Raw genomic sequence first — 22,086 nt, 5'->3', positions numbered from 1 at the left:
ACTGCATTAGTATATAAGGCTTGCCGTGTAACATTTCACTCTGCAGATGTTTTCAATGTTCCATTCACATCAAAGTGTGAATATCCAAAGCAGTTATTCTGGGCTCAGGTCCCCCACGGACCGAACTAACCAACATCCCGCTGACGTTAATAAAAAGAGGCCTTTCAGCAGGAGGGGACAAATCTACCCAGAGTGCTCCTCGGTGGTCTTTTTCACACCCCCACCGCCTGAAACAACCCGAGTGGGCTTTTTAAGCAAATACACGCAAACGGACATTTCACAGCCAAGGACCAAAACCCACTGAAGTTGCACGATTTCGGCTCTTGGTTGGTCTAAAAACTAGAGCCTTGGCATCTGGAATGTGCTAATCTCAATATCTGGCTTATTAGAGAGAAGAAAAAAAAACAACAACAACACCTGTGAAACTCAATTCATTCCCATAGAAATGCATGAAGATTTAAAAAGAGAGACAAGAAGTCAAACTGCTGCCAAAGAGGCAGTGAGTAATGAAGTGTTTAGCTCAATCTAATTCATTTTAAATGATATGAATCTAAATCAATGCAAGCTGAAGTTTGTTTTAGCAGCTTCGTGGGATTGGAGAGGAAATAGGAAATGGAGATCAGGGCGGTGCCTCTCTCTCTCTCTCTCTCAGGCGAAGGTTAAACAGCAGCCATGTTTAAATTCTGAGCAAGTGACGTCCCAAACTGAGCACCACGGGTAGAGGAAACATCTCCGGAAGGGTCCGAAGCACACAGGACGTGACGACCTGGTAGTCAAGCAGAGGTTTAGGAAGGGACCCCGTCGGATAGACTCAATGGAAACAGACAGCAAGTCAAGACAGTAAACCAATGACTTCAGTTTTCTTCCATTTTCAGCATAAAGATGTCTAGACGAGCAGTCCGGTCCGGTCTGCGACGCGATCTTCTCCTGCCGTCTTTTGCAATTGTCCCCGACTGTCACGCAGATCTCTTGATCTGAACAAATACTACGCTGACCATCCCACAGGAGGAAAAATCCCCCCCCCCCCCCGGAGTTCCTGCGCTTTGCTTCGGCGTGGCCTGGATCATCTAAAATCGATTCGTCAAAGCCCTGCGAGGTGGAGCCTTTCTACAGCTTTGGTAACGGAGGGCAGAGGAGAGAAGAAAAAAAAATCGCCATGCGTTGTGCTTGCTTTTGGGCTGACTCGCCCACGGGCTGACCACTGCACGCGTGGGGGAAATTCCCCCGTCTCCTCCGGGTTCCTCTCCTTTCACACGCGCAACACTGAACTGAGGGTTCTTGGCCAATCGGGTTCTTGGCCAACCAGGGACGGCTGGGGTCAGTAGAGCGGCTTCATGGTTGGAGCCCCTTCAACACTCAAAGGCTTCTTTTGTAAAAGGTCACAGGGTATTGTCCACAAACCAATATGTTAAGTTGAAAAGATGAGACCACCGGGCGAGGTTTAACTCGGTCAATTAGGCCGAAAATCAATGGGGGGGGTCATAACTTATTTCATGCAAAGCAGTGAGAGGATTGGTGCACATAAGTGGGGCGGCGTGCAGGAGGCTGTCCTCTGACCAATACTCAGCACGTACACTGTTTGGAAGGTGGAGGTTTTTTTTTTCTTCCAAAACCAAAACACAATTACAAATAGTTCAGAATGCAATACAAATGCCTCCACCTGTGCTTCTTTGTACTCTTTGTAGGCCGCGGACTTCAGCAGAGCTACGAGTGTGCCTCGGAAAATCAAGGGTTGCTATTCAAAACTGGCGCAATGAGGAAATCTGGTAGCTAGAGTTGTAAAAATAACCAACTCATAATGAGAAGCTTGTTTTTAAGACTTTCCAGCCACACAAAGGGACCCGGGACGGAGCGATCCATAGCGGTTACTGGGGCCGTTTACTTGTCATCCAACTCTATTGTTCGTCATAGACTAAAAAAGCCCATCAGTTTAGCGGAATTCCACTTAACTGTAAAACTCTGATGAACTGCAACCCAGCTCTCTAAAGAACTAAACTTTTAAAACAGGCATTAAAGGGGGGGGGGGGGATTTTAAGACGCAGAGAAAGAGCTGAAAATAGATGCACGCAGCGTCTCTGGCAGGTTTTCCACAACAATCAGAAGCTGCACTCACAGCGCGCTGTGGGCAATTCGAGAGCTACTTTGACGTGGACGTCACCTCGACTGAACTCAAGTGTGTGCTGACTTGACAAAAAATTGATTTGGAGGCCACATGGAGGAGAAACAAATGATTCCAAGTGATAACAAAGATTGAAGGCGTGGGAGGCCGTGTCCCTCAATTACACGCAACAAACATGCCATGCAAAAAGCACAGAAGCCAGCCATGAATAACACTAAATGAGAGTTTTATTTTGTCTCGTTATTTTTTTTTACTCTTGTGTGACTGCAGCAGGCCTTTACAAGGCAAAGAGAACCTCTCTCATTCACTGTTTGAATGAAAAACAGCAAACAGTTTGAATGAAAAACAGCATTTGCAGAATTTAGCAGAAGAGCGGTGTCATAACATTTTCTACAAAAAGGTTTTGTTTGAGGAGGCAGTGACACTAAATGAAATGTGATCCGGGTGTTCTGACTTCAAACCTTTCTACAACGTCAGATCAGCTGAGATCCAAAAGGGGGAAAAAAATGACAAAGACCCACTTGAGAAGGATCTAACAAGTCCCACATGTTTAAAATTCATAAAGTAAGCTAAATGTATACTATTCAACTTGGTGAGTGGAGAAATTGCACCACGTTGAACAATAACAAGGTGCAAGGAGATATTATGTGATCCCAGAGACAGAGACGTTATTGTCCAGCAGCTGGATTGAGCCAACAGGTGAAACAAAGCATGAAAGAAGAAGCAAATCCTGGGTCACTTTTAACAAAATCCTAATATCAACAACATTGCCACTCTCTCTCTCTCTCTCTCTCTCTCTCTCTCTCTCTCTCTCTCTCTCTCTGACTGAGTGAGTACAGAGGTGTTGCTTCTGTTCTCACCTCAGCGGCTTCCGGCTGTCCCCGTGGCTCTCCCTCTGCACCGGTCGCGGTGTCCAACATCTGGCTGCGCGGGGCGTCAGGCGTCCTCGCATCTCTCTAAACAAGCCAACAAGCACACACGTGGGTTTGCTGTGCAACAAAAAAACAACACCAAACTTGTCCACGCTAATCGGCGTGCAAGGCGTTGCGCCACGTGTCCCTCTCACCTCGCAGTAGCCGGTGACCTGCTCCGCGATGCCCTTGATGTGCAGCATGTGCTGGTGCAGCCTCCGTTGGTACCGGAGAGCCGACAGCCGGGCCTCGTCGTGCAGGGTGGACACCCGGGCCAGCAGAGACTGCTCCCGCCTGTTCCACCTGAGCCTCGCCATCCGGGTCTCGTGCTCCAGAGTGGCGCTCCTCTCCTCCAGCGCGTCGGCGGCCGTGCGCAGCGCGTCCACGCAACGGGACGGGAGCTCGCGTGCCCTCGGGCGGACACCGGCACCGCGGGGACGCGAACCCGGCTCGCTCTGTGACTCCATCGCGCCCGGGGGCTCAACAAGTGGGCAGAGGTTTGCCTCGCGAGGAGTCGGGTCGAAGTTCCGTTTACGCGCGTGGAGGAGTGAAAGCGTGCGCCGAAAGTCCGTCCCGCTCTGCGCAGCTGGCGCTGCTTCTCATGTGATGAGATGTTCTTCAGAGGAGAAAACTCCAGCGTGCTGTTCCTCAAGAACTAAGAGCACGTGCATGACTTCAGTTTGACGTCAGCTGTAGAGGCCCGTGGTGTTTTTTTGTGCAGTTTGATCTCGTTTTTGATATAATTGCAGATATTAGCGCCGTGCACTTGACGTGTGTTCTAACCCCCCCCCTCCAGCAGAGGTCGCTCATTCTTTTATTTGCACTGTCATGGGGTTTCCATGCAACGCAGCCTTCCAATGTAAAGGTCCACCGCATGGATGGCATTAACAGGGGCGTTTTGTGGTGCCTCATCTTTACCCTTGATGCATTAATTCCCTCCGCCCCTGTTGCATGTTCTGCGGTGATGACACGTCTGGGCGGGGGGGGGGGGGCCTGAAACACAATATCTGCACGGGGACCTTCACCACTAAAGCGTTTGGGCACAGCGTGACATACTGCAGGCATCTCTCAGGGAGGGCGTCACGTTTCAGGTCTCCCAGCGCAGCGGTCTGCTTTGTGTCGTCTGAGCTGTCAAAGAACAGGTGTAGACAATTACACAATCTGTCCTGGGACTGAACACCTGTCTGCAACAACCAACACACGCACAACGAGGTCAGGGGGGGGAGCGCGTTCTGCCTCCTGTTAATCACTGCAGATGAATCAGCAGCTCTTGTTTTTACTTCATCATTTGTATTCTTAGATCAAATGGCGGCAAATGGCTGTATTAGCAGAACGGTGCCTTTTTTATTTTTGAGGAGGGGGGGGAATCAGGAGGAGCATCCAGACTCAACCGAGCAGCCGCCCGGGTAACGGTGATTGGATTGGATTTTGGGGTTCGCCCCCCCTGGGAACAGAGCTATCACGCGAGGCCTTATGCTCGGAGAGATAAGCCACTGAAAAAAAAAAAAAAGGTTATATCCGTCATTTATTCCCTCTGTGAACCGACTTCAGAGTTACTATTGAAGCCCCCTGATTGAAACAGAGATATGGCCCAAAGCTCAATAATTTTTTTTTTTTTTGTAAATGGATTGATATGGCATGACCTCATCCATGAAGTGAAGTGATATCCATCTACTTTTCGTCTGCTGGATACCTGATAGGAGACAAAACCCCAACATCTGTTTCGGCCTGAAAAGCTATACGTTGACAGAGTTGGCCTCGTCTGTAATGGAGGAGAGATTAAAACGCTACCTCTGATCTGCTTGGTAGCCTACTGGTAAAGAGTATAGCCAGAGACAGTTTGATGGTTTTAATAAAAAATAGATTTACTTTAAAAGTTGAGTTAATAATGGGGGACTCTGAGATTGTAAGTGACGCTCTAGTTTGGCTTATTTGTAATGAGAGCTGAAACACTGCTATGAATGAGTCACACGTCTAGTCAATAAATAAATAAATATAAATAAATAAATCAAATTTGATATTTGGGTTTTAAGGGAGGCTGTCGACAGGAGATGTTCTTCTGGGGTGTCTGCATTGCTTTTGCTTCCATGGATGAACTTTCACTGTAGAAATAATATTATTTATTCAGTCCCAACTGACTGTGAACTAAAACCTTTACGATGACACGTTCAATCATCCGTCCTTCACAAATACATCAACTTTAATACGTCCAATCCATATTATAAAGATCATGGGTTTTAATGGAAAGCTCAAGAAGGGCTGCTTTTCCGACTCCGCCATCTGCTGTTCACGATCTTGTGATATGAACAAAAGTTCCAAAACTATATGGTGGTGAAATTGTTTGCCCTCGTAAGTGGTGTTTACTGTTAGGTATTGTAAATTATTTTTCTATGATGAAGTTTAAGAAAGTATCTCGAACAGGGACCCGCTGCAACATTAAAGTACTGGATGCAGATTTCTATCATTGCAATCTTCGTAAAGAGTTGAAGGAACACCTTCATTCATATATTTCATAACTTTTCCCCCGCCTGATGCATCTTGTAAATGTAAAGGAGCATCCTCGGGCCTCACAGCGTTCTGCACTCCTGTCGGAAGAATGTGTTGCAAAATAACAGAAGAAAAAAAAAAAAGAAAACCCAGAGAGCATGAATAGTCAACTACACTTTTATTGTATGTTGTCCAGTCAACGAGAGGTTGCAGTTTCATCCCTCACAAGTCCAGCAAAGCACTGAACGTCACACAGTCGAAAACCCGCCGCCTCACCGGTCCCGGCGAGGCCCATCCAATCCCCCAACCCCCCCCCCCCCCCCACTCAGCACTGCAGGGCCACTTTTCTGACCATGAATGAGTGAGATTCCTTATGTCAGTTTTTTTATTTTCTGTCTAGAATTCCCCCCCCCCCCCCCCCCTCCAAGACTTCACATGAAAGCACCGGCTTAACGTAGCTTAACAGCTAATGCACGTAGCAGGCTGCACTGTCTCTGACGTAAAGGGATGTCACTCAGAAATGGAATGTGTTTCGCAGGAAGCCGAGGGGGGGGGGGGGGTTGATTTGTTGCAAAGTGACGGATCGCTTCGTCTCCGGTGTCATGCATGTTTAGAATGTAGAGAGCCGCCGCTTCTTCACGAAACGTTTCGAAAGTTCAAAGGCATTCATGCATTTGGCAACTCTTTCCTATATGATTTGTCGCATGAAGGGAAAACTGGGGAAAAGCACTTTGCGGTGGATTTTTGATAGAGTCACAACGTAGACGCATGGCCAGCATCAGTCACACTCGAAACGACCCGGAGGAGTTCAGAACGCAGCGTTTGTTCGCTTCCATCGAGGGAAATAAACCCCCCCCCCCCCTCCTACTAGTGGTGGATCATGACATACAAGTGAGACAATCTCAAACAAAAGACAACAGCAGTTGATATTGTTTATATATTTCCGATCACATGTTAATAAAAAGACACAAATAAAGCAGTGGAAAAAAACGTTTTGATGGGCTCCTGACACGGGTCGCTCATCATCTCTTCATGCCAGATAATGAAAAATGAAGTTGGATTACGGTTACAGGAGCTAGTTTTAGTATTAGAAAATATAAAGTAGCCATGGATTAATCACACATCGCACGAGCGTCACTACTGTTCACCGTTAAGAGCGACTGATGAGGTGAAAAGGTTCACGCAAAATAAGATGCCAACATTCTTTACAAAGCACCGGTCGGTACCACGGAGGTCCTGGTGACACAGTCAGAACAAAGGAGGGTGTAGGTCTGCCTGAGCAATGACCCGGGTGTTGTGGCAAAGCGTTGATCATTGTCACAGTTGTAGAAATGTCTGCTGCAGTCGGGAAAACATTTGAAACTGCGTGTCTGATATGTTTACTGCTTTAATGCTTTGCTTTACATTCAGCTTTGCAAATACGGACCCAAGTGCCTAAACTCGCTGACACTTAGGAACCATCTCAAACTTCACTTCCATGTAACAACGCCGACATGCACACGATATGGAAGCGGTATGTTTTCAATAGAGCTTGTGCTATGGTTTGTAAATCAAATAACATCCATTGTACATTAGGTAGCAAAACAATACCAATTATCGGATATGTTATTCCAGCATGACGTATATGTGTCTTTCCTTATTAGTAAGCGAGATTTGAACTGATGATATTTGCTTTGACTGTATCTCTGAAACAAGGGTGTGCTTCATTTTAAAAAAAGGATATAGAAGAAAATGCCACTCATCTGCCAGTAAAGAAAGACATAGACATTTTTATAAACTAATACACTTATCCTTCACAGCTACTTGTTACCCTTTTCCATAGAAAGCGTTGCAGGATAGCGTATCCTTAAATATTACAAATCAAATGAAACCCACATTTCTCCACAAACAGCAACTTCACCCATGTAAGAAAAGTCTATTTGAATCACGAAGCCAACTTAGCGGGCAGTTTTTAAAGTGGAACGTTTTTCACTTTCCGTTATGATTAATTTTAAAACAAGTTATCGGGAAAGATAAGTGCAGTTATTTATATAAGGCATATTTAACAAGTTGACAGAACTCCTTTGACACTCCTCCAAAAGAGGCTTTTTGTGGATAAATAAGGGATGTCTTTGTCCATTTTCTGTGTCTATTTTCACAAACACACTCCGGAGGGCGAGAGTTTGGAATATGACGTCCCGGGGGGGGGGGGGGGGGGTTACAGGGTGGAACCGGAAGATTTTAGGGGGAAAGAGTCCCAAAGTCATCTCACAGGTCGTCAACCATTAAGAGCCCCCTTTTCACGGGGAGGCGAAGACGGAGACGGCGCTACATTCAGAGGTTCAGGCAGAGGGACGCCACGAGGAGCAGGGAGAGCGCGCCGAGACGCATGGCGGACGCGACACTTCCACCTGAGAGACACAGAAAAAGACACGGGGCGGTTTTTATGCTTGAAGGAATACCTGAACTGTAAAAAAAAAAAAAAAAGATTTGTTTCTCCAGTGTCCGGCTCTCATCTATTGGAACTAAAGGCCAGGTTTTTGGTGTGTGTGAAGAGTGATATTATACCCCATCTGTGCGGAGATCACCTTAAACGCTCCTCCATTAGTCAATGCCCTGCATTTAAAAAACCCCCGACGGCTTAAATTCCCGGCTCTGTGAAATCAAGCTGTCAGAAGGGTCTGGACCGAGCGATAAGGGGGTAAGAAAAACCACGGGGAAGGGTTTCCTCTACTCATCAAGATCAATTACAGAGGCTTAAGGGCCTCCTCCATCCCGTTGGCCTAACCTGTCAGTCCATCAGCCAGCGAGAGGGGGGGGGGGGGGGGGGGGGGTGGCTATCGAGGCTTTAGTCACGGATCGTAAGGTTCCCCATCTGAGCTCTCCGGGTCTAAAGTATGAAACCTCAAGTGTCAGCTGGGGGGGGGATCCCTTCGAGTTGTGACAAATGATAACCCCTCGCCGCCGGCTTTGAACCTGGCGTAAAGCTCACTGGCTCACGGCGTCACCTCAGCACTACCGGGTTTTTTAAAATGTGACCCGACGACTGAGGACAGGGGGAACTAAACCTGGGCGAGAACACGACAAAGTAGTATTTGTCTCTCGCGCACTAATATTGATTTTAGGTCTCATCTTTAAAAAAAAAAAAACACACACACACACACAAAATCAGTGCGGTGAGTAATAAAGTGCCAGCTGCTTTTCTGCGACACCATTCAGAAATGTGCACGAAGGGGACCAAGTAAAAGGTGTTGATTCTCGGTGTTACTTGTGATGTTGATTTGTGCCACAGCCCCGTCTCCGCCCTCGGAGTGCGCCCGGACCTCCACCACGTAGTTTCCATCGGTGTGGATGGGAATGTCGATGTACTGCTTGTTGGTGGTGTACAGAGTGGTGGTGGAGTGGCCCTGCTGCCTTAACAGCACCTGGGGGATAGACACACATCATGCATGAGATTCCCAACGGATGCTGCTGCTGCTTCACTTGAGACCAGCGGGGCCTACGCTCACTGTCATGAACAACGGGACTCACCTTGTAGCCGTCTATTGGCGACTCGTTAGCGAGAGGTTTTACCTGCTCCCAGGCGATATTCAATGACCGGACCTTCCACTTTTTACCGATTATTTTGGGAGCTCGACTTGGAGCTGTTAAAAGAGGGGGAAAAAAAGGAGGGGGGGGGGGTTTGAGTGAGTAACAAGAATATTGAACATATTAACATTATTCACGCAGGTCACGAAGCGACGTACGGGGTCTCTTGGTGTGGACCTGGAGGTGTTCGCTGGGCGGCCCGTAGCCCGCCGAGTTGTAGCCACGGACCTCGACGAGGTAGTGGGAGTCGGGCTTCATGCCCTCCAGCCTGGTGTGGTTCTCGCTGCCGGGAACGACCACCCTCTGGGCCCCCCCTTCACTGTCTTCCTTATTCTTCCAGTACTTCACCTGTGACACGGATCGTGGCAGCGGTGAGACACACAAAGACGCGTTGGGCCGGGGTATTTCAGCGGCGCCTCCCACTGACCTGGTACCCGTCTATGTTGCTTTGTGAAAGAGGCAGCCACCACACGATGGCGTCCGTGGCGGAGAGAGCTCTTCCGTCAACCCGTCCAGGGGCTTCAGATAGAGCTGAGTGGAGACACGGGGAGGAGTACGGGTTGGGAACATTTTCCAGAAGAAAATCAATTTCAAGGAAGAGTCGGGTCCGAGGTAATCGTTATGTTGACTCTAACATTACATAATGGTCCATTTCCACTCGGATGGCGGACGGTTTGTCCGTTTTAATGGTCCCGGGTTTTCTCAAGCGTCATTTTAGCAACGTTTATTAATCACTCAAAGATACAGACAGAAATCCCTCTTGGCGTGCATTCCTACACTTTTACGATACTTGTGGGTCGGCTACTCCGGCCAGTAAACTGTCCCTGGGTGTTAAATTGTGATGCTGGGCCTTAAATCCAAAACACGTCACATCATCGTGTTACACAATACTGCATGAGCAGCGTGCAAACAAATGGCAACAACCCCCCCCCCCCCCCCCCAGTGGGGCAAAGTGCCTTAGCTATAAAATCGTAGTACTGGGAAGCGTAAAGCACGTCACCACGGCAACGGGGCATCTCCGTATCCCATCGTGTCGGCGTTGCCAGTGGTTCTCTCAGCTGTCTGTCAGTGGAAGTTAATAACCAGGCTCAATGCTTCGCATCCCCGGGCCCGAATTATCAGCTCTCTGGTTCATGCTACGCAGATCATGGTAATCCCCCCCGCGGCGGGGCGGGGGGCGGGGACGATAGGTTCACTTTCAAGGGTATTAAAATTCCTCACAGCTATACACGAGGACCCCTATTAAATGAGTCCAAATGGTTCATTAAAAAAAAAAAAAGCCTGCTGGTGATAAGTAGCCGACACTGACAGATTGAAATAGCAGAGTGTTGGCATGTCCAAGAACTCCAAAGATTCTCCGCGATACCGAGCAAACAGAAGCCAGGTTGACCTCTTTGGTTCTTACCGTCCTGAGCCGAATAAATGGTGGCCGTCAGGCTGAAGGGCCCCTCTCCTTTTCTGTTGAAGGCCTTGACTTTGACGTGATACTGTGTCATCGGAGGGATGGACGAGTCCTTGTGGACGTAGCGCTTGGCCTGGGGGTCAGCTACAGTCACCCTCATCCACTGGGACTCATCTTGTGGTTTGAAGGCCACAATGTAGCCAAAATCGGGGCCATAGTAGTACTGTGGCTGCACAGGCTGATGACAGACACATCAAACATTCCATTTAAAGTAGCAAACACCTCCCAATGCGGTGGATCTGCAGCAATCATTCACTTCCTGCCGTACATTAAGATCCACAGAAAACGCTCAAAGAATGTTGCTTATCGGATGATTTTGACAAATGTTTCTGTGAGCGATACGCAATCATTTAGAGTTGAGACACTGTTGGCTAGTCCCTCTCCATCTGTCCTCACGTCTCATTTCCTCTGTTGGCACTCTGGCTTTGGTCTCGTCGTGTTTCCAGTAAGACATGCCTGCACTAAGCAAACACGACGCCTTATCCTCGAGCCAAAGGCAGTTAACCTGTGAGAGTTCATTTAGCAGCGGCTGGAAGATAATGATTGAGTTCAGGCATTGATCTGGGTTTTGTCTGCCATAAAGTACGAGACAATTCAATGCTTCAGCCCCTCTGCTTATCCGTGAATATTATTGTAAACTTTGTAAAAGCTCACTTGAAGCTCGTGGACCACTTCTATTGGTATCATCAATATCATGACCAAATTTGGCAAAAGTTTTAATAAAATGAGGGATGAGCATGATTCATCTCTCTTTGTCACAGGAATGGATGTGCGTTTTTCCCAAAGTATGTTATTGATGAAATTAAGTTGGTCCTTAAGTTATTTTTTTCTACCCATTATCATTTTATTATAATAACACGTGTGCCCAGTGCGAGGTCCCGACCTACCGTCCACGTGATGGTCAGTTCTCTGCTCGTTCCTCCACCGCCACCGACGTCCGAGGGCGCCACCATGGGATCTACAACGAGACAGCCACAGTCAGAGTCAGAGCCCCCCCACACACACACACACACACACACACACACACACACAGGCCGTGCGTTTCCTCTGAAAATACAATATCGATGTCTTGACCTGTGCCAAATGCAACACCAGGATGTCAATGTGGGAACCTTGCCGCTAACGCAGGGTTTTCTTGTTTTGCCGTGTTTTCTAGTAGCGTAACTCTCAAGCGAAGGTTCTTATTTCACGAGAGGTCACCGCGAGGCCTGTGATTTCAATTTTACAATTGAATTTCCGTATATACAGTTTCAGCAAAGCGCTCATTTGCGGAGGTTTGTGCGGCCCGAGTTGGGCAGCATGCTTCTACTGTGGGGAGCTCAGAACGACGGGATTTCTTCAGCGATGCATAACGTAAGTAAACAGCACTGTGATCCAATGACGGAGAACACGTCTCAGGATGGAAAGCTCTGGGCTCTTGGGACCCCATTTCCACGACATTTGAAGTTGCTCCCGAGTTGTTCATACTGTGAGTTCTAAGCGGCAGGGCGAGGACCGTACATGCTTCCAGGGTCTTCTCCCTCGGCGACGGGCTGCTCGGCTCTCCTTTGCCCAGAGTGCTGCTGGCAATCACTCTGAACTCGTATTCCGTCCAGGGGAACAATCCCACCACCGTGGCATTCTCTGTGTTCCCCTCGACGTCTGGGGGAGCTGGAACCAAAGGAAAAAAAAAAAACCCACAGATTTTGTTTTACAATGCCAGAATGTCAGGGCTTTAAAGGCACCACAGTATAGGTATTCAACAAAAATATCTTTAAAACAATAACAAAGTCCCCTTTTCAGAATACGTTCCTATATTAAAAAACCTTGACGCGTGACAAGAACCTTTTTTTAGCCGTCTTAAAGATACGTTAACCGTTGTGTAGGCCTACCATATAACTATGTGGCACAACCCCGATTATTATAACACGGGAGCCAGCGCTGCATTAAGGTGGCACAGTTTATTTGGACAGCGAGGGCGCCGAAGTTTCTCACATGTAGTGGCATTCTTCCAGACGTCCTTTGAGAAGGAGTCCCGGTACTGGATGGTATATTTGGAGATGGGGTTGTGGTTGTCTGCTCCGCGGCTCCACTGCAATGTTACATTCTTGTCAGCTTTCTTCACTACCCGCACCCCACCTGGGGCACCGGGGGGACCTGGGGAGAAGACAGCAAGAGGAGATAAGGTTAAAAGGTTTGATTAAAAAAGGATGGTGAATACAAGCGGGGCTTCACAGTTGTGAGACTGACCCCTTTAGTCATGAGCAGTGAAACAAGGTATTACTAGATTACAGCATTAGAGGTGGTTAAAATACATGAACCAAAGCGTCCAGTGTTTCTCTTGGTCCTGCTATTCCTTTCGTTGGAACATAAAAATGATTAAATTGAAAACCCATACTGTGTTAGGGTTAGCTTCCCAACCCGCAGCCTCCGACATCAGGCAGGGATTTACTTTTTTCCAAGACATGACTGTGAGCCGAGACAAGTAAGGCGATTAGACCGAGCTTCTTCTCCCCTACAAGTCAGGAGAAAGTAGTGAAACTATGTCGTTCTTGTACAATTTACGTACAATTTATGTACAAAATATTGTTCCGATTTTTTATTTCTGTAGGACGCTGTGTCATACGGATGCCGAGCACAATGTGTTTTAACTGATGATCTGACATCCTTCCCTCCCAAGAAACCCAACATTTAATAAAGCTCATGAAGTCACAGGCAGTTACATTTACAGGGCCACATTTCAACGCAAGCCTGTGACATTACGCCACGAAACACACCCGTCGAACGAAAAATCTCCCCCAACAACAAGCTACAGGTGCAGAGCTGTGTTGTTGTTTGTTGTTTTTTTAAGCCCGGACAATCTCCCGAAGCAGATCTCCCTCCTCATCTGCCGTGAAAAACGGCTTCTCTTTCATCTCCGCCTCGCTGCAACCTGCCCCCCCCCCCATTAGGAGTGCCCCCCCCCCCGTGTTTTGATTCCATCCAGGGTAAATGTTACAGTCAGCTGCGTTCACCTGGCCGTCCGTCAACACACCTGCCGGGAAAGCAGTGGCAGCGGCAGCGGCGGCAGTGGCAGCGGCAGCGGCACACCCAGAGCACAGCAGGGGATCACCAGAGCCCTGCCTATCTGAAGAGAGCCTTTGTCCACCAACACTGGGCCTGTTTCATGAGCCGAGAGTGTGAAAGCCGTCCGACGGGCCTTTAGTCATCGAAACGCTTGCAGCGTGACGTCACGCCAGCGACGCCGTGCACAGGCGTTCGCTCGTTGCTGTTACGTCCACAGCTGTCACGCTGCTCTAGAAGACGTCCTGCTTTGTACAGTTATAATGAAGACACGCGGAGGGGCGACACCACTCAGAAGCCTTCATGGTGACACTGAGGCATTGATTGCTCCGTTCAGTGAAGAAAATCTGCAACTGTTGCTAATCAATCAACCACAGCAAACGCTGTATCAAAATAGATTCTTTTTTCTTTTTTTTTAATACTCCTTTCTCTCGGGGGTCAAGAGATATTCCGGAAAAATTGCCTACGGCGTGGTTACTTTGGAAAGAATAAGTTATCTGGACACCCACGCTGGATACAGTACTTGTTATCTCTCTGTGTCTCTTTTCATCCTTTTTTTTTAGGTTTGAAAAAAGTTGAGAAATATGTCTGATTAAATGTGAAATTCTTTTGTTCCCTTTAATGAGCTCTTTGGAACTGACGCCCACTGAGAACACGATTCAAATCTTAGCTGTTTCTCAGTTTGAGAAGGATCTGAAGACCCGGGGGCGTAGCTTTGTAGGATTTCAATGAAGGTACCCAAACATACCCGAGTGAACAGAGCACAAACAAAGCACAAAACTCTTGTCGCGTTAAATAACAGTTTAACAGAGCGTGTTCTGTTCATGTCGGATGTCTTAAGAGCCTTCGATGACCTTTTAACACATGGCCGCGTGGGCATGTGTCACCGCGCCACTCACCCCTGACAACCAGGTGGGCGGAGGCGGTAACGTTGTCAATGGGCGTCTGTGCAGTGCAGGTGTAGCGTCCGGCGTGCTTCAGGTGGAGGTCCTTAATCAGGAGCTCGCCGTTTGAGCTTCCGTTCTGCAATAAAGAACAGGACCGTTCATTTAGGGGAGAGCAAAACCGCTCGGATACCGGGGGGGGGGCGTCCAAAGTCCGGCCCGCAGCTTCTGTCTTATAACGTGTTATTAGTGGCCTGCTATTACTGCATTACTTTTGACTTTTTTAAATGATCATGAGGTAAAGTTTGATGTACTTTGCTCAATATTATTGTGTTTTTAAAAATGTCAGGAGGTGCTTTTGGCAAATCCAGCCCTCTTGGAAAAAAACCCTTCCCACTGTGTTCTTGGCAGAGCAAAATGATAATGTTAGTTAATTTTTCCCTCCGCCTGAAACTGAAATCTTATCTGGAAATATGGAAAATGATATATATTTAAACTATATAACACTGGCATAATTCCAAAAGACAGAGTTATCTAACATCCAATTAGGGGAACTGGTCAAACATGCCTCCCTATTACCACACAAACAGAATTAAGTGCAACTGGACCACATTTTTATGAGAGGAAAAACCTCCTTGTGCACAAAAATGGGGTATCATCAATCACCAACATAATAGTGTTTGCCTAGTGGGCAGAGAGGCAAATGAGAAATGCTAACCGCTAACACCGCTAACTGATGGTTAGAGCTGCACAAAGGGAGAGAGTAGGTCATGTCAGCGTTGATAATGCACTATTCCTCTCAGGGAGGAATGTGAAACGGCTTTCAGAGGCATATTCGTGTTAGGCAGGGTGTACTTTTCCACCTATTATGTAAAAATGCTAAAGGCATCAATCAGACCAGTTAGGGAAAGGATTTCAAGCTAAACTTTGATCATCTGTTTCAATTTCCCTTTCAAAATACTAAATTTGACCGAGACGTCGTCTCACCAGGGTGCGTTCGTAGTGGCGACTCTCCTCGTGCAGGTCGATGACTCGGCCCTCCAGGGACCAGATGAAGGTGATGTCCAGGGAGGGGTCATGTGACGCGGCACACTGCATCGTGGTGTTCTCACCCACTTTGACGTCAGCATTGGACGGCGCCAAGGTGATCTTTGTGGAATCTGAGACACACGAAGACATGGGAATCAGTCCCCAAAAATGAAGGGTAAATGAAGAAAAAAAATGGATCTTGAGCAGTGACGCGGTAGACTGCTCAATGGTAAAGTATATGGTGTTAACAGCTACAATTCTTCAATGGCCAGAGGTGTCCAGAAGAGGGCAGAAAAGAGCTTTACATCTGGAACTACATGAGCTAAACTGAGAAAAAACACCAAAAGGTTCTGAAAGCTGAGATTGTATGTGTGAAGAAAAGAAATCCTCCAATGTCACTATTCCCTATTAAATTAAACCACCTGAACAGGGTCAGAACCCCTCTCCTCATTCCTTATTGAACAGCGTGCCGCATCACATCGGACCTAAAGCCAATGCCGTCCTTGGGTATTGACTAAATATCCACGTGTGTACTGCTCAGAATAGTAATAATTCAACACATGTGGCGGCAGACACGGCTGCTCAGTAGAGTGACAGCGAAGGCCGACCTTCGGCCAGAGCAAAGAGGGAAGAGAGGGATGAAGGGTAGTCGTGAGTGAAGCCTCGTTCAGCTGCTGGAACTTGCCTGTGACCAACAGAGAGCCGGTGCTGTTGGCCTTGCCCCGGTCGTTCTCGGCGAAGCAGGTGTACCTGCCCTCGTCTGCGCGCGTCAGGTTGAGGATCTCCAGGCTCCCGTCCTCCCAGATGTACAGCCTTAAAGGAGGAACCCGGAATCAGTTCAATCCGCACTGACGCCAAAGAAGCTCTACGTGAAATATATATATATATATATATATATATATATATATATGAAATATTCAACGCGTCTACGAAGGTCAAAAGTCCGCCGTGTGTGGTAACACAGACGTGTGGAGGATGAAAAATGATGAAAGCACTCCAAATGGCCGCCTTGGTCCGTAATGGAATGTACGTTTTGATATGAAGGACAAGTGCAGAGCCAATCAAAAGCTTTGGACTATTCACGAAGACGCAGCATTGAATCTTGATTCATTTTTTTATGCGTGACAACCAGCATCGTGCCAGACGCCTGTCACTCCTCCGCCCCACTGCAGCCACCACGTCACGGGATTGTCATGAAGCCACAAACAACGACACTGAGGATTTAAATTCGAGCCATCCAGAGCTTTTTTCCAGATCCCTCCAATCACTAAGCTGTATGTGTGGAGCCCCGCTAGAGTAGCGAGAAAGCTAGATTCGTACTGTGTTTACATTAAAAACTAGAAGTGGTAAACCCGCCTCTCTAAAGGAATAACGATTTGTCAAGAGACTGCTCACCTGCTGGAGTTGTGGAGCAGCTCGGTGTCCTTGCTCCAGGAGAAGAGCGGCTTCGGAGCGGCCTTGGGTCGACATTCGATCACCACCCGGCCGTTTTTAGGTGCCAGCACTCTCTTCACGGGGTTGTGTTCAAACGTGGGGGCACAGGCTGGGGAGGGACGGGTCGGGTTTATTCACCTCAACTTTAGCGGAACGTGCATTGACTGTAGTGTGCGGACCTGCTGTGATACTAGGGTTTACCAAATTAAAAACGACAGTTCTTTTTCTCCATAAGATCTGACGTTGCACTGCACGAATCTCTGATGCGGCCCCAAATAGGACTGAAGTCCCAAGTGTGACTCACCGTAAACACGCAGCTCTGCGTTGGCATATATGAGCCCGTGGTGACTCTCTGCGATGCACTGGTACATCCCCGAATCGTCAAACGTCAGGCTGCTGAACCTCATCTCTTTCCGGTGAGACTGCAGAAGAGTGTGAAGTTAAAAAAAAAAAAAAAAAAATCATGGTTGACATCCACAGAGGTACAGACGTTTGGTTTATGTGACCGGTGGGAGGACTTCATTAGTGCACAATGGAGGGTTACACGACCCACTGCTGGCACACACGCACTCAGCACACCAACAGGGTACGCTCTGCCGGGCATGACGTGTGTCCACGGTGCCGGGCCTCCTGTCGCCGCTGTGCTACGGTAAACAACCCCTGAGATGCACCCTGTGCTGCTACCACTGAGAGCTTCTACTGCAGCTGTGGGCTGAATCAAGGCATGCGTATTTAGTTTTGAATTTTACCGGTTGTCCATTTTTTAGCCAGCGGATGCGTGGCTCGGGTTTGCCGCTGGCTGTGCAGGACATCGTGTAATCTCTGCCCAGGTCCTTCTCTGTGCTGCTGATGTGCTCCTCCCACTTGGGGAAAGCTGCAAAATGAGAATGAAATGCTGCTCAGTCACATGCGATGTGATACTTGAGGCACAAAGGGCGTTAGATCTAAAGCAAAAAAAACAAAGAACAAAGTCCTGGTGAATGTCCTTTGACCTCTTTGAGGAATCAGTGTGCTGTGTGTCACCTTCTACGGACACGCGCGCAGCGTGGTAGTCCTTCCCCCTGGAGTTCACCGCCTCACACTGGTAGCTGCCCGCGTCTTCAAACTGAACGTTGTACAGGTGCAGATTAGCACCCGCCATCCGCACCTCGTGGTTGGGTGGAAGTCTTCCCTCCAGCTTCTTCCAGCGGATCTCGGGTACGGGACTGGGAAGGGCAAAGAGAGAGAGAGAGAGACAGATAGAGAGAGAGAGAATACTCAAAGGCAGGAAAGCTTCAACTTGTAATGCATCGCTGCAGCCGAGCAGTCCGCTTTCTGGAAAATGCTTCATGAATGATTTAGCTGCAGGAAGAGGCAGTGAATTAAAGGCAATCTAGCCACAGTAAACAACATTTGACTGTGCATTAAGGGTTGTTTTGTGAGATTGATACATCACACTCATAATAAAAGATATTGTATTTATATTTTAGATATGCTGTGTCATTTAACGCCGAAATAATAAAAGGATATTCCATATTTTACTATCGACACAAAAAAAATCTGAATCTGTATCTATATTTATTTACATTCTCCATTGAGATCCATTCAATAACTGTTGGATCTTAAGATAAGACTCACCGGTGGATATCGTATATATATACATATTCATGAAACCTTTCAGTAGACGCGGTGCACATATTGATCTCTCACACTTACTTCCCCAGAGCAAAGCATTCCAAGGTGAGATTCTGCCCGACCAGAGCCGTGGTATCTGGGAACTTCACTTTGAGGTCGGCAGGGTATTTCCTGATCGGACCTAAACGGAATAAGAAAAAGACAGAATCATGACTCGGGTGATAAAACCCTTTCGAGCTGCTGAGCCCGAAACAAAGAGAGAGAGAGAGAGAGAGAGAGAGATTTTTGTGATGATCTATTGTTTGATTCGAGGCTTCTGTCATTACTTTAGCAATCATCATCATCATCATCAGCCTCCCTGTATTCTCGCAGCCTCGGCCCAAAGGAGTTTCTTCTAGAACCCGATCGCTTGGCTTCATCTCGAGGTTGTCGGGATCAATATTCCTGTGCGCGGATCAAGCCGTGCCTTTGATCTCTCCACATCTCAGCCTCTCTGACATCAGCCCGGTGAGAGCGAAGACTCGCCGAGGTTCACATGGAGTGTCGGCAGCGAGGCAGCAACAAGTAACAATAGAACGCATCCGCTCCCGTGTCACACTATCGCTGTGTGTAAACTGTGAGGAACAGAACTACAGTATCCATCACCCGACTGGCCCCTTGGGTACCGTGTTAACAAGCTGAAATATCCAGCTTCAAATCATCTAGCATCCAGGAACGTAAGCTTTCTGAATGGTTTGAGGATGTTTGGTGGGCTGGAGCGGATTTCTCTGCTCTCCTCCTGACCAGAATTTCATTGTGTGTTCAGTAGCTACGGTACTTTTTGAAACCTGTCACCCACGCAGGAAAGTCCAAACCAAGCGGTGGCAGAACCACCTCGGAAATGCGCTGAAATCGCCGTCTAGTTGTGTGTTTGAACCTCGTATTTACACAGAATCAATAACTACTCCATTTGCACACTAGTTTTCTACTCTTCTCTCCTCTTACCATTTTTATAGTTCTAGAGCACTCTGGCTTTTTCTGTGTGTGTGTGTGTGTGTGTGTGTGTGTCAACAGCAGTGGCGTGACCTCATCGCGTTCACAACAAGCACTGTTGTGATTAAACATGGTGCCTCGGTAAAAGATGTGATACTTTGCTGCAGCCAGGTGGTCGCTTCCTATCTTTGAGCCTCATGTGGATGGTGAAAGAGCACAGTAGAGGAGACTATTTGATAATCAAACACAACATTTCTGGCTATTATAGAGAAACACATTCAATCTCCTTTTTGTATTTTTAAGTTTGTCTTCAGTTTGAAGTGCATTGGATACATCAAAACATAAGTATTGTATTGCTCACTGAAGTGATTGGCAGTACGTGAAGTGAATTGCAGCATATGGCCCCTTATGTGGTATCTTTTGATTATCCATCTCGTACAGAGCAATTAAACAAACTTTGATTTTACTTTGTCATTTATTTGTTTTTTTCCGAGACACTAATTGCTGCAAAACTGAAGAAACCAGAAACAGCTTCTATTTAACAAAATGTCAGAAATAAGCAACTGGAATGAACAATGTGGAAGGGGAGAAGTGAGGCACTAACGTTCGGCCAGCGGGACGAGGGGGATGTAGTTGGAGAAGACGCTCTTGGAAATGGATTGGCTGGACGCGATGCAGGAGTAGTTGCCGCTGTCGGAGGAGTCCACCTTGGAGATGTAGAGGTTGCCCGTTATCTGGGAGACGAAACGCCTCTTGTCCAGCGGGATGAAGGTGGGAAATTCATTGAGGATCCATCGGAATGACAGCTCGTCTGCACAGAAGGAGAAGCGGCACCACGCCAATCAAGACCCTGGACGCGCCGGCGAGAGCTTTGGAGAGAACCTCTGGGACTCGATGAGAAACGGGCTCACTTTGAATAATGTGAAAAGACGCACGTAAAAATAGCACAAGGGGGGTTTTATTATTCAAGCGTCCATTGACCTTTCAGATTAAATCGGATAATTCTTTTAGCTGAGAGGCACAAAAGAGGAATACTGTGAGCGCATTGGCTTGTTGATGCTGTGGAGTGAGCGTTAAACAATGCTTTCACACTGCTGTGTTTGTCCGATTTGCATTAGCATGAATATGGAACATGCCTGTTCAGCTTTTTGGGGTGATGTGGCTATGGCTAAATTAACGGCAATGCTATTCAAAAAGCTTTATAAATTGAAGCAGGTAAATAGGAGAAGAGAAAATATGCAAACAACCAACCACATTTCACGCTTAAAACCTATAAAGACACGGTGACAAAAGTCGGCGATGTCCTCGTCTTTGTCCCCTGGGGGGCTTCAAGAAGGGCCATTCAACACAGGGAAGAGCGCTAGCTGCTGCGCCGACGTCCACCCACCCACTCCGATCCTTTCTCCACATGGTGATGGAGGGTGGAACACGGACCTGTAAGGACACTTCAGCTGTCACACGGCGTACCTGGGTAGTGTGGCGGGGGAGCGCAGAGCAGCACGGCCCCCTGTCCTTCCTTGACGTACACCGACTCCCTCTCCTCCGACGAGAAGAGGTCGAGGTCTGAGAGAGGCATCGGACAAAGATCGGTTCGTAAGGCATTTTCTGATTCGAGAGCCGCTCGGAACGTACTGTGGCATAAGTACTCATATTGGAGCGGCTCCTATAGCCGAGCTCTATAAAGCCAACACTAAAGGAAGCATTCAATATAATTGCACTTTCCACACCGATGATTTGTCCCAGCTGCCCTTGCAAATTCACGGCGGTTTAATATGCATGAAAGTACGGCTCCGGGACAGTTCTGTCCTGGGTCTGTGCAGTACTGCACTGCACGTCATCGCCGCCTGATGACGGGGGTTTTCCGAGTTACTTACATCCAAACTGCACTGAGGCCTCTCGGCTGACCACTGTGCCGTAGATGTTGGTAGCCAGACAGAAGTACTGTCCCACGTGTTTGGTTTTAATGGGGCTGCTGATGACCAAGTTGCCTCCTACTAAATCGTAGTGGCTGCTTTGTGTATCCAAGTCGATTTCCACGTTGTCCAGCATCCACCTGCAAGGAAAACCGGGTCAATAGAGCTGTGCATTTTGAAAGCAGTGGGCTTCACTACATGTGACTCTAAAAGCAGGTTACATGTTACTCTTTCTTGAAATCACCACATGCAAATTCTTTAAGAATTAACCAAGATTTAAAAAAGCAATCAAAGCAATCAATCAAAATCAATTACAATTCCATGTTTTGAAAGTCTGTACAGTAGGATCCATTTAAACAGTAGTGGTCAAAGCGAATTCCTCCCCCTTCTGGGCCCTCTGACGGTGAAACCAATTTGGAGGATGCAAAGCAATATCATTTACATACATTTACATCTAAATCGAAATGGATCATGCGAAAGCCTTTTGATTTTTTTTCAATTTTGATTTGAATAAATGAGGTTGAGAGATGGTGTCAGTGCTGTTAGTGCAGCTGCTGCAGGAACATCCTGTTGGTTATTCCTCTTTTTTTCTGGCTTATCATATTTTTCCATTTGAAAAAAACAAAAACAAAGCTGTGCCATTTGTTAAAAC

General features: G+C 47.4%; 2 protein-coding genes across 2 annotated transcripts; both read right to left on the bottom strand.

Annotated features, from left to right (window-relative positions):
* Positions 1 to 2,472: 2,472 nt before the first annotated feature.
* Positions 2,473 to 3,531, bottom strand: LOC119196349 (E3 ubiquitin-protein ligase PDZRN3-B-like). The gene is made up of 3 exons (XM_037451948.2): positions 3,186 to 3,531; positions 2,980 to 3,075; positions 2,473 to 2,601 (listed from the first exon to the last, which is right to left on the bottom strand). The coding sequence occupies exons 1-3, from the start codon at positions 3,495 to 3,497 to the stop codon at positions 2,593 to 2,595; spliced, it is 417 nt and encodes a 138-aa protein (XP_037307845.2). The 5' UTR covers positions 3,498 to 3,531; the 3' UTR covers positions 2,473 to 2,592.
* Positions 3,532 to 5,678: 2,147 nt separating this feature from the next.
* On the bottom strand, positions 5,679 to 21,685 carry cntn1a (contactin 1a). Its single transcript, XM_062562844.1, has 20 exons — positions 21,396 to 21,685; positions 20,989 to 21,084; positions 20,126 to 20,332; positions 18,631 to 18,730; positions 17,959 to 18,140; positions 17,685 to 17,809; positions 17,240 to 17,357; positions 16,897 to 17,044; positions 16,187 to 16,314; positions 15,460 to 15,632; positions 14,488 to 14,611; positions 12,521 to 12,682; positions 12,047 to 12,196; positions 11,434 to 11,504; positions 10,490 to 10,724; positions 9,512 to 9,615; positions 9,243 to 9,432; positions 9,028 to 9,140; positions 8,765 to 8,921; positions 5,679 to 7,907 (listed from the first exon to the last, which is right to left on the bottom strand). The coding sequence occupies exons 1-20, from the start codon at positions 21,568 to 21,570 to the stop codon at positions 7,831 to 7,833; spliced, it is 2,835 nt and encodes a 944-aa protein (XP_062418828.1). The 5' UTR covers positions 21,571 to 21,685; the 3' UTR covers positions 5,679 to 7,830.
* Between the last annotated feature and the right edge of the window lie 401 nt (positions 21,686 to 22,086).

Source organism: Pungitius pungitius, chromosome 6, assembly GCF_949316345.1.
Source record: "Pungitius pungitius chromosome 6, fPunPun2.1, whole genome shotgun sequence".
Taxonomy (NCBI): domain Eukaryota; kingdom Metazoa; phylum Chordata; class Actinopteri; order Perciformes; family Gasterosteidae; genus Pungitius; species Pungitius pungitius.
This window is presented reverse-complemented; position numbering and strand designations above follow the sequence as displayed.

Excerpts from the sequence above, each read along its gene's own strand:
- cntn1a (XM_062562844.1), bottom strand. The coding sequence starts at position 21,570 with ATGCTGGACAACGTGGAAATCGACTTGGATACACAAAGCAGCCACTAC. Across the intron at positions 20,333-20,988 it reads TCCCCCGCCACACTACCCAG|ACGAGCTGTCATTCCGATGG; the intron begins GTACGCCGTGTG and ends CCTTCTGTGCAG. Across the intron at positions 18,731-20,125 it reads CCTCGTCCCGCTGGCCGAAC|GTCCGATCAGGAAATACCCT; the intron begins GTTAGTGCCTCA and ends TATTCCGTTTAG.
- LOC119196349 (XM_037451948.2), bottom strand. The coding sequence starts at position 3,497 with ATGGAGTCACAGAGCGAGCCGGGTTCGCGTCCCCGCGGTGCCGGTGTC. Across the intron at positions 3,076-3,185 it reads AGGTCACCGGCTACTGCGAG|AGAGATGCGAGGACGCCTGA; the intron begins GTGAGAGGGACA and ends TGGCTTGTTTAG.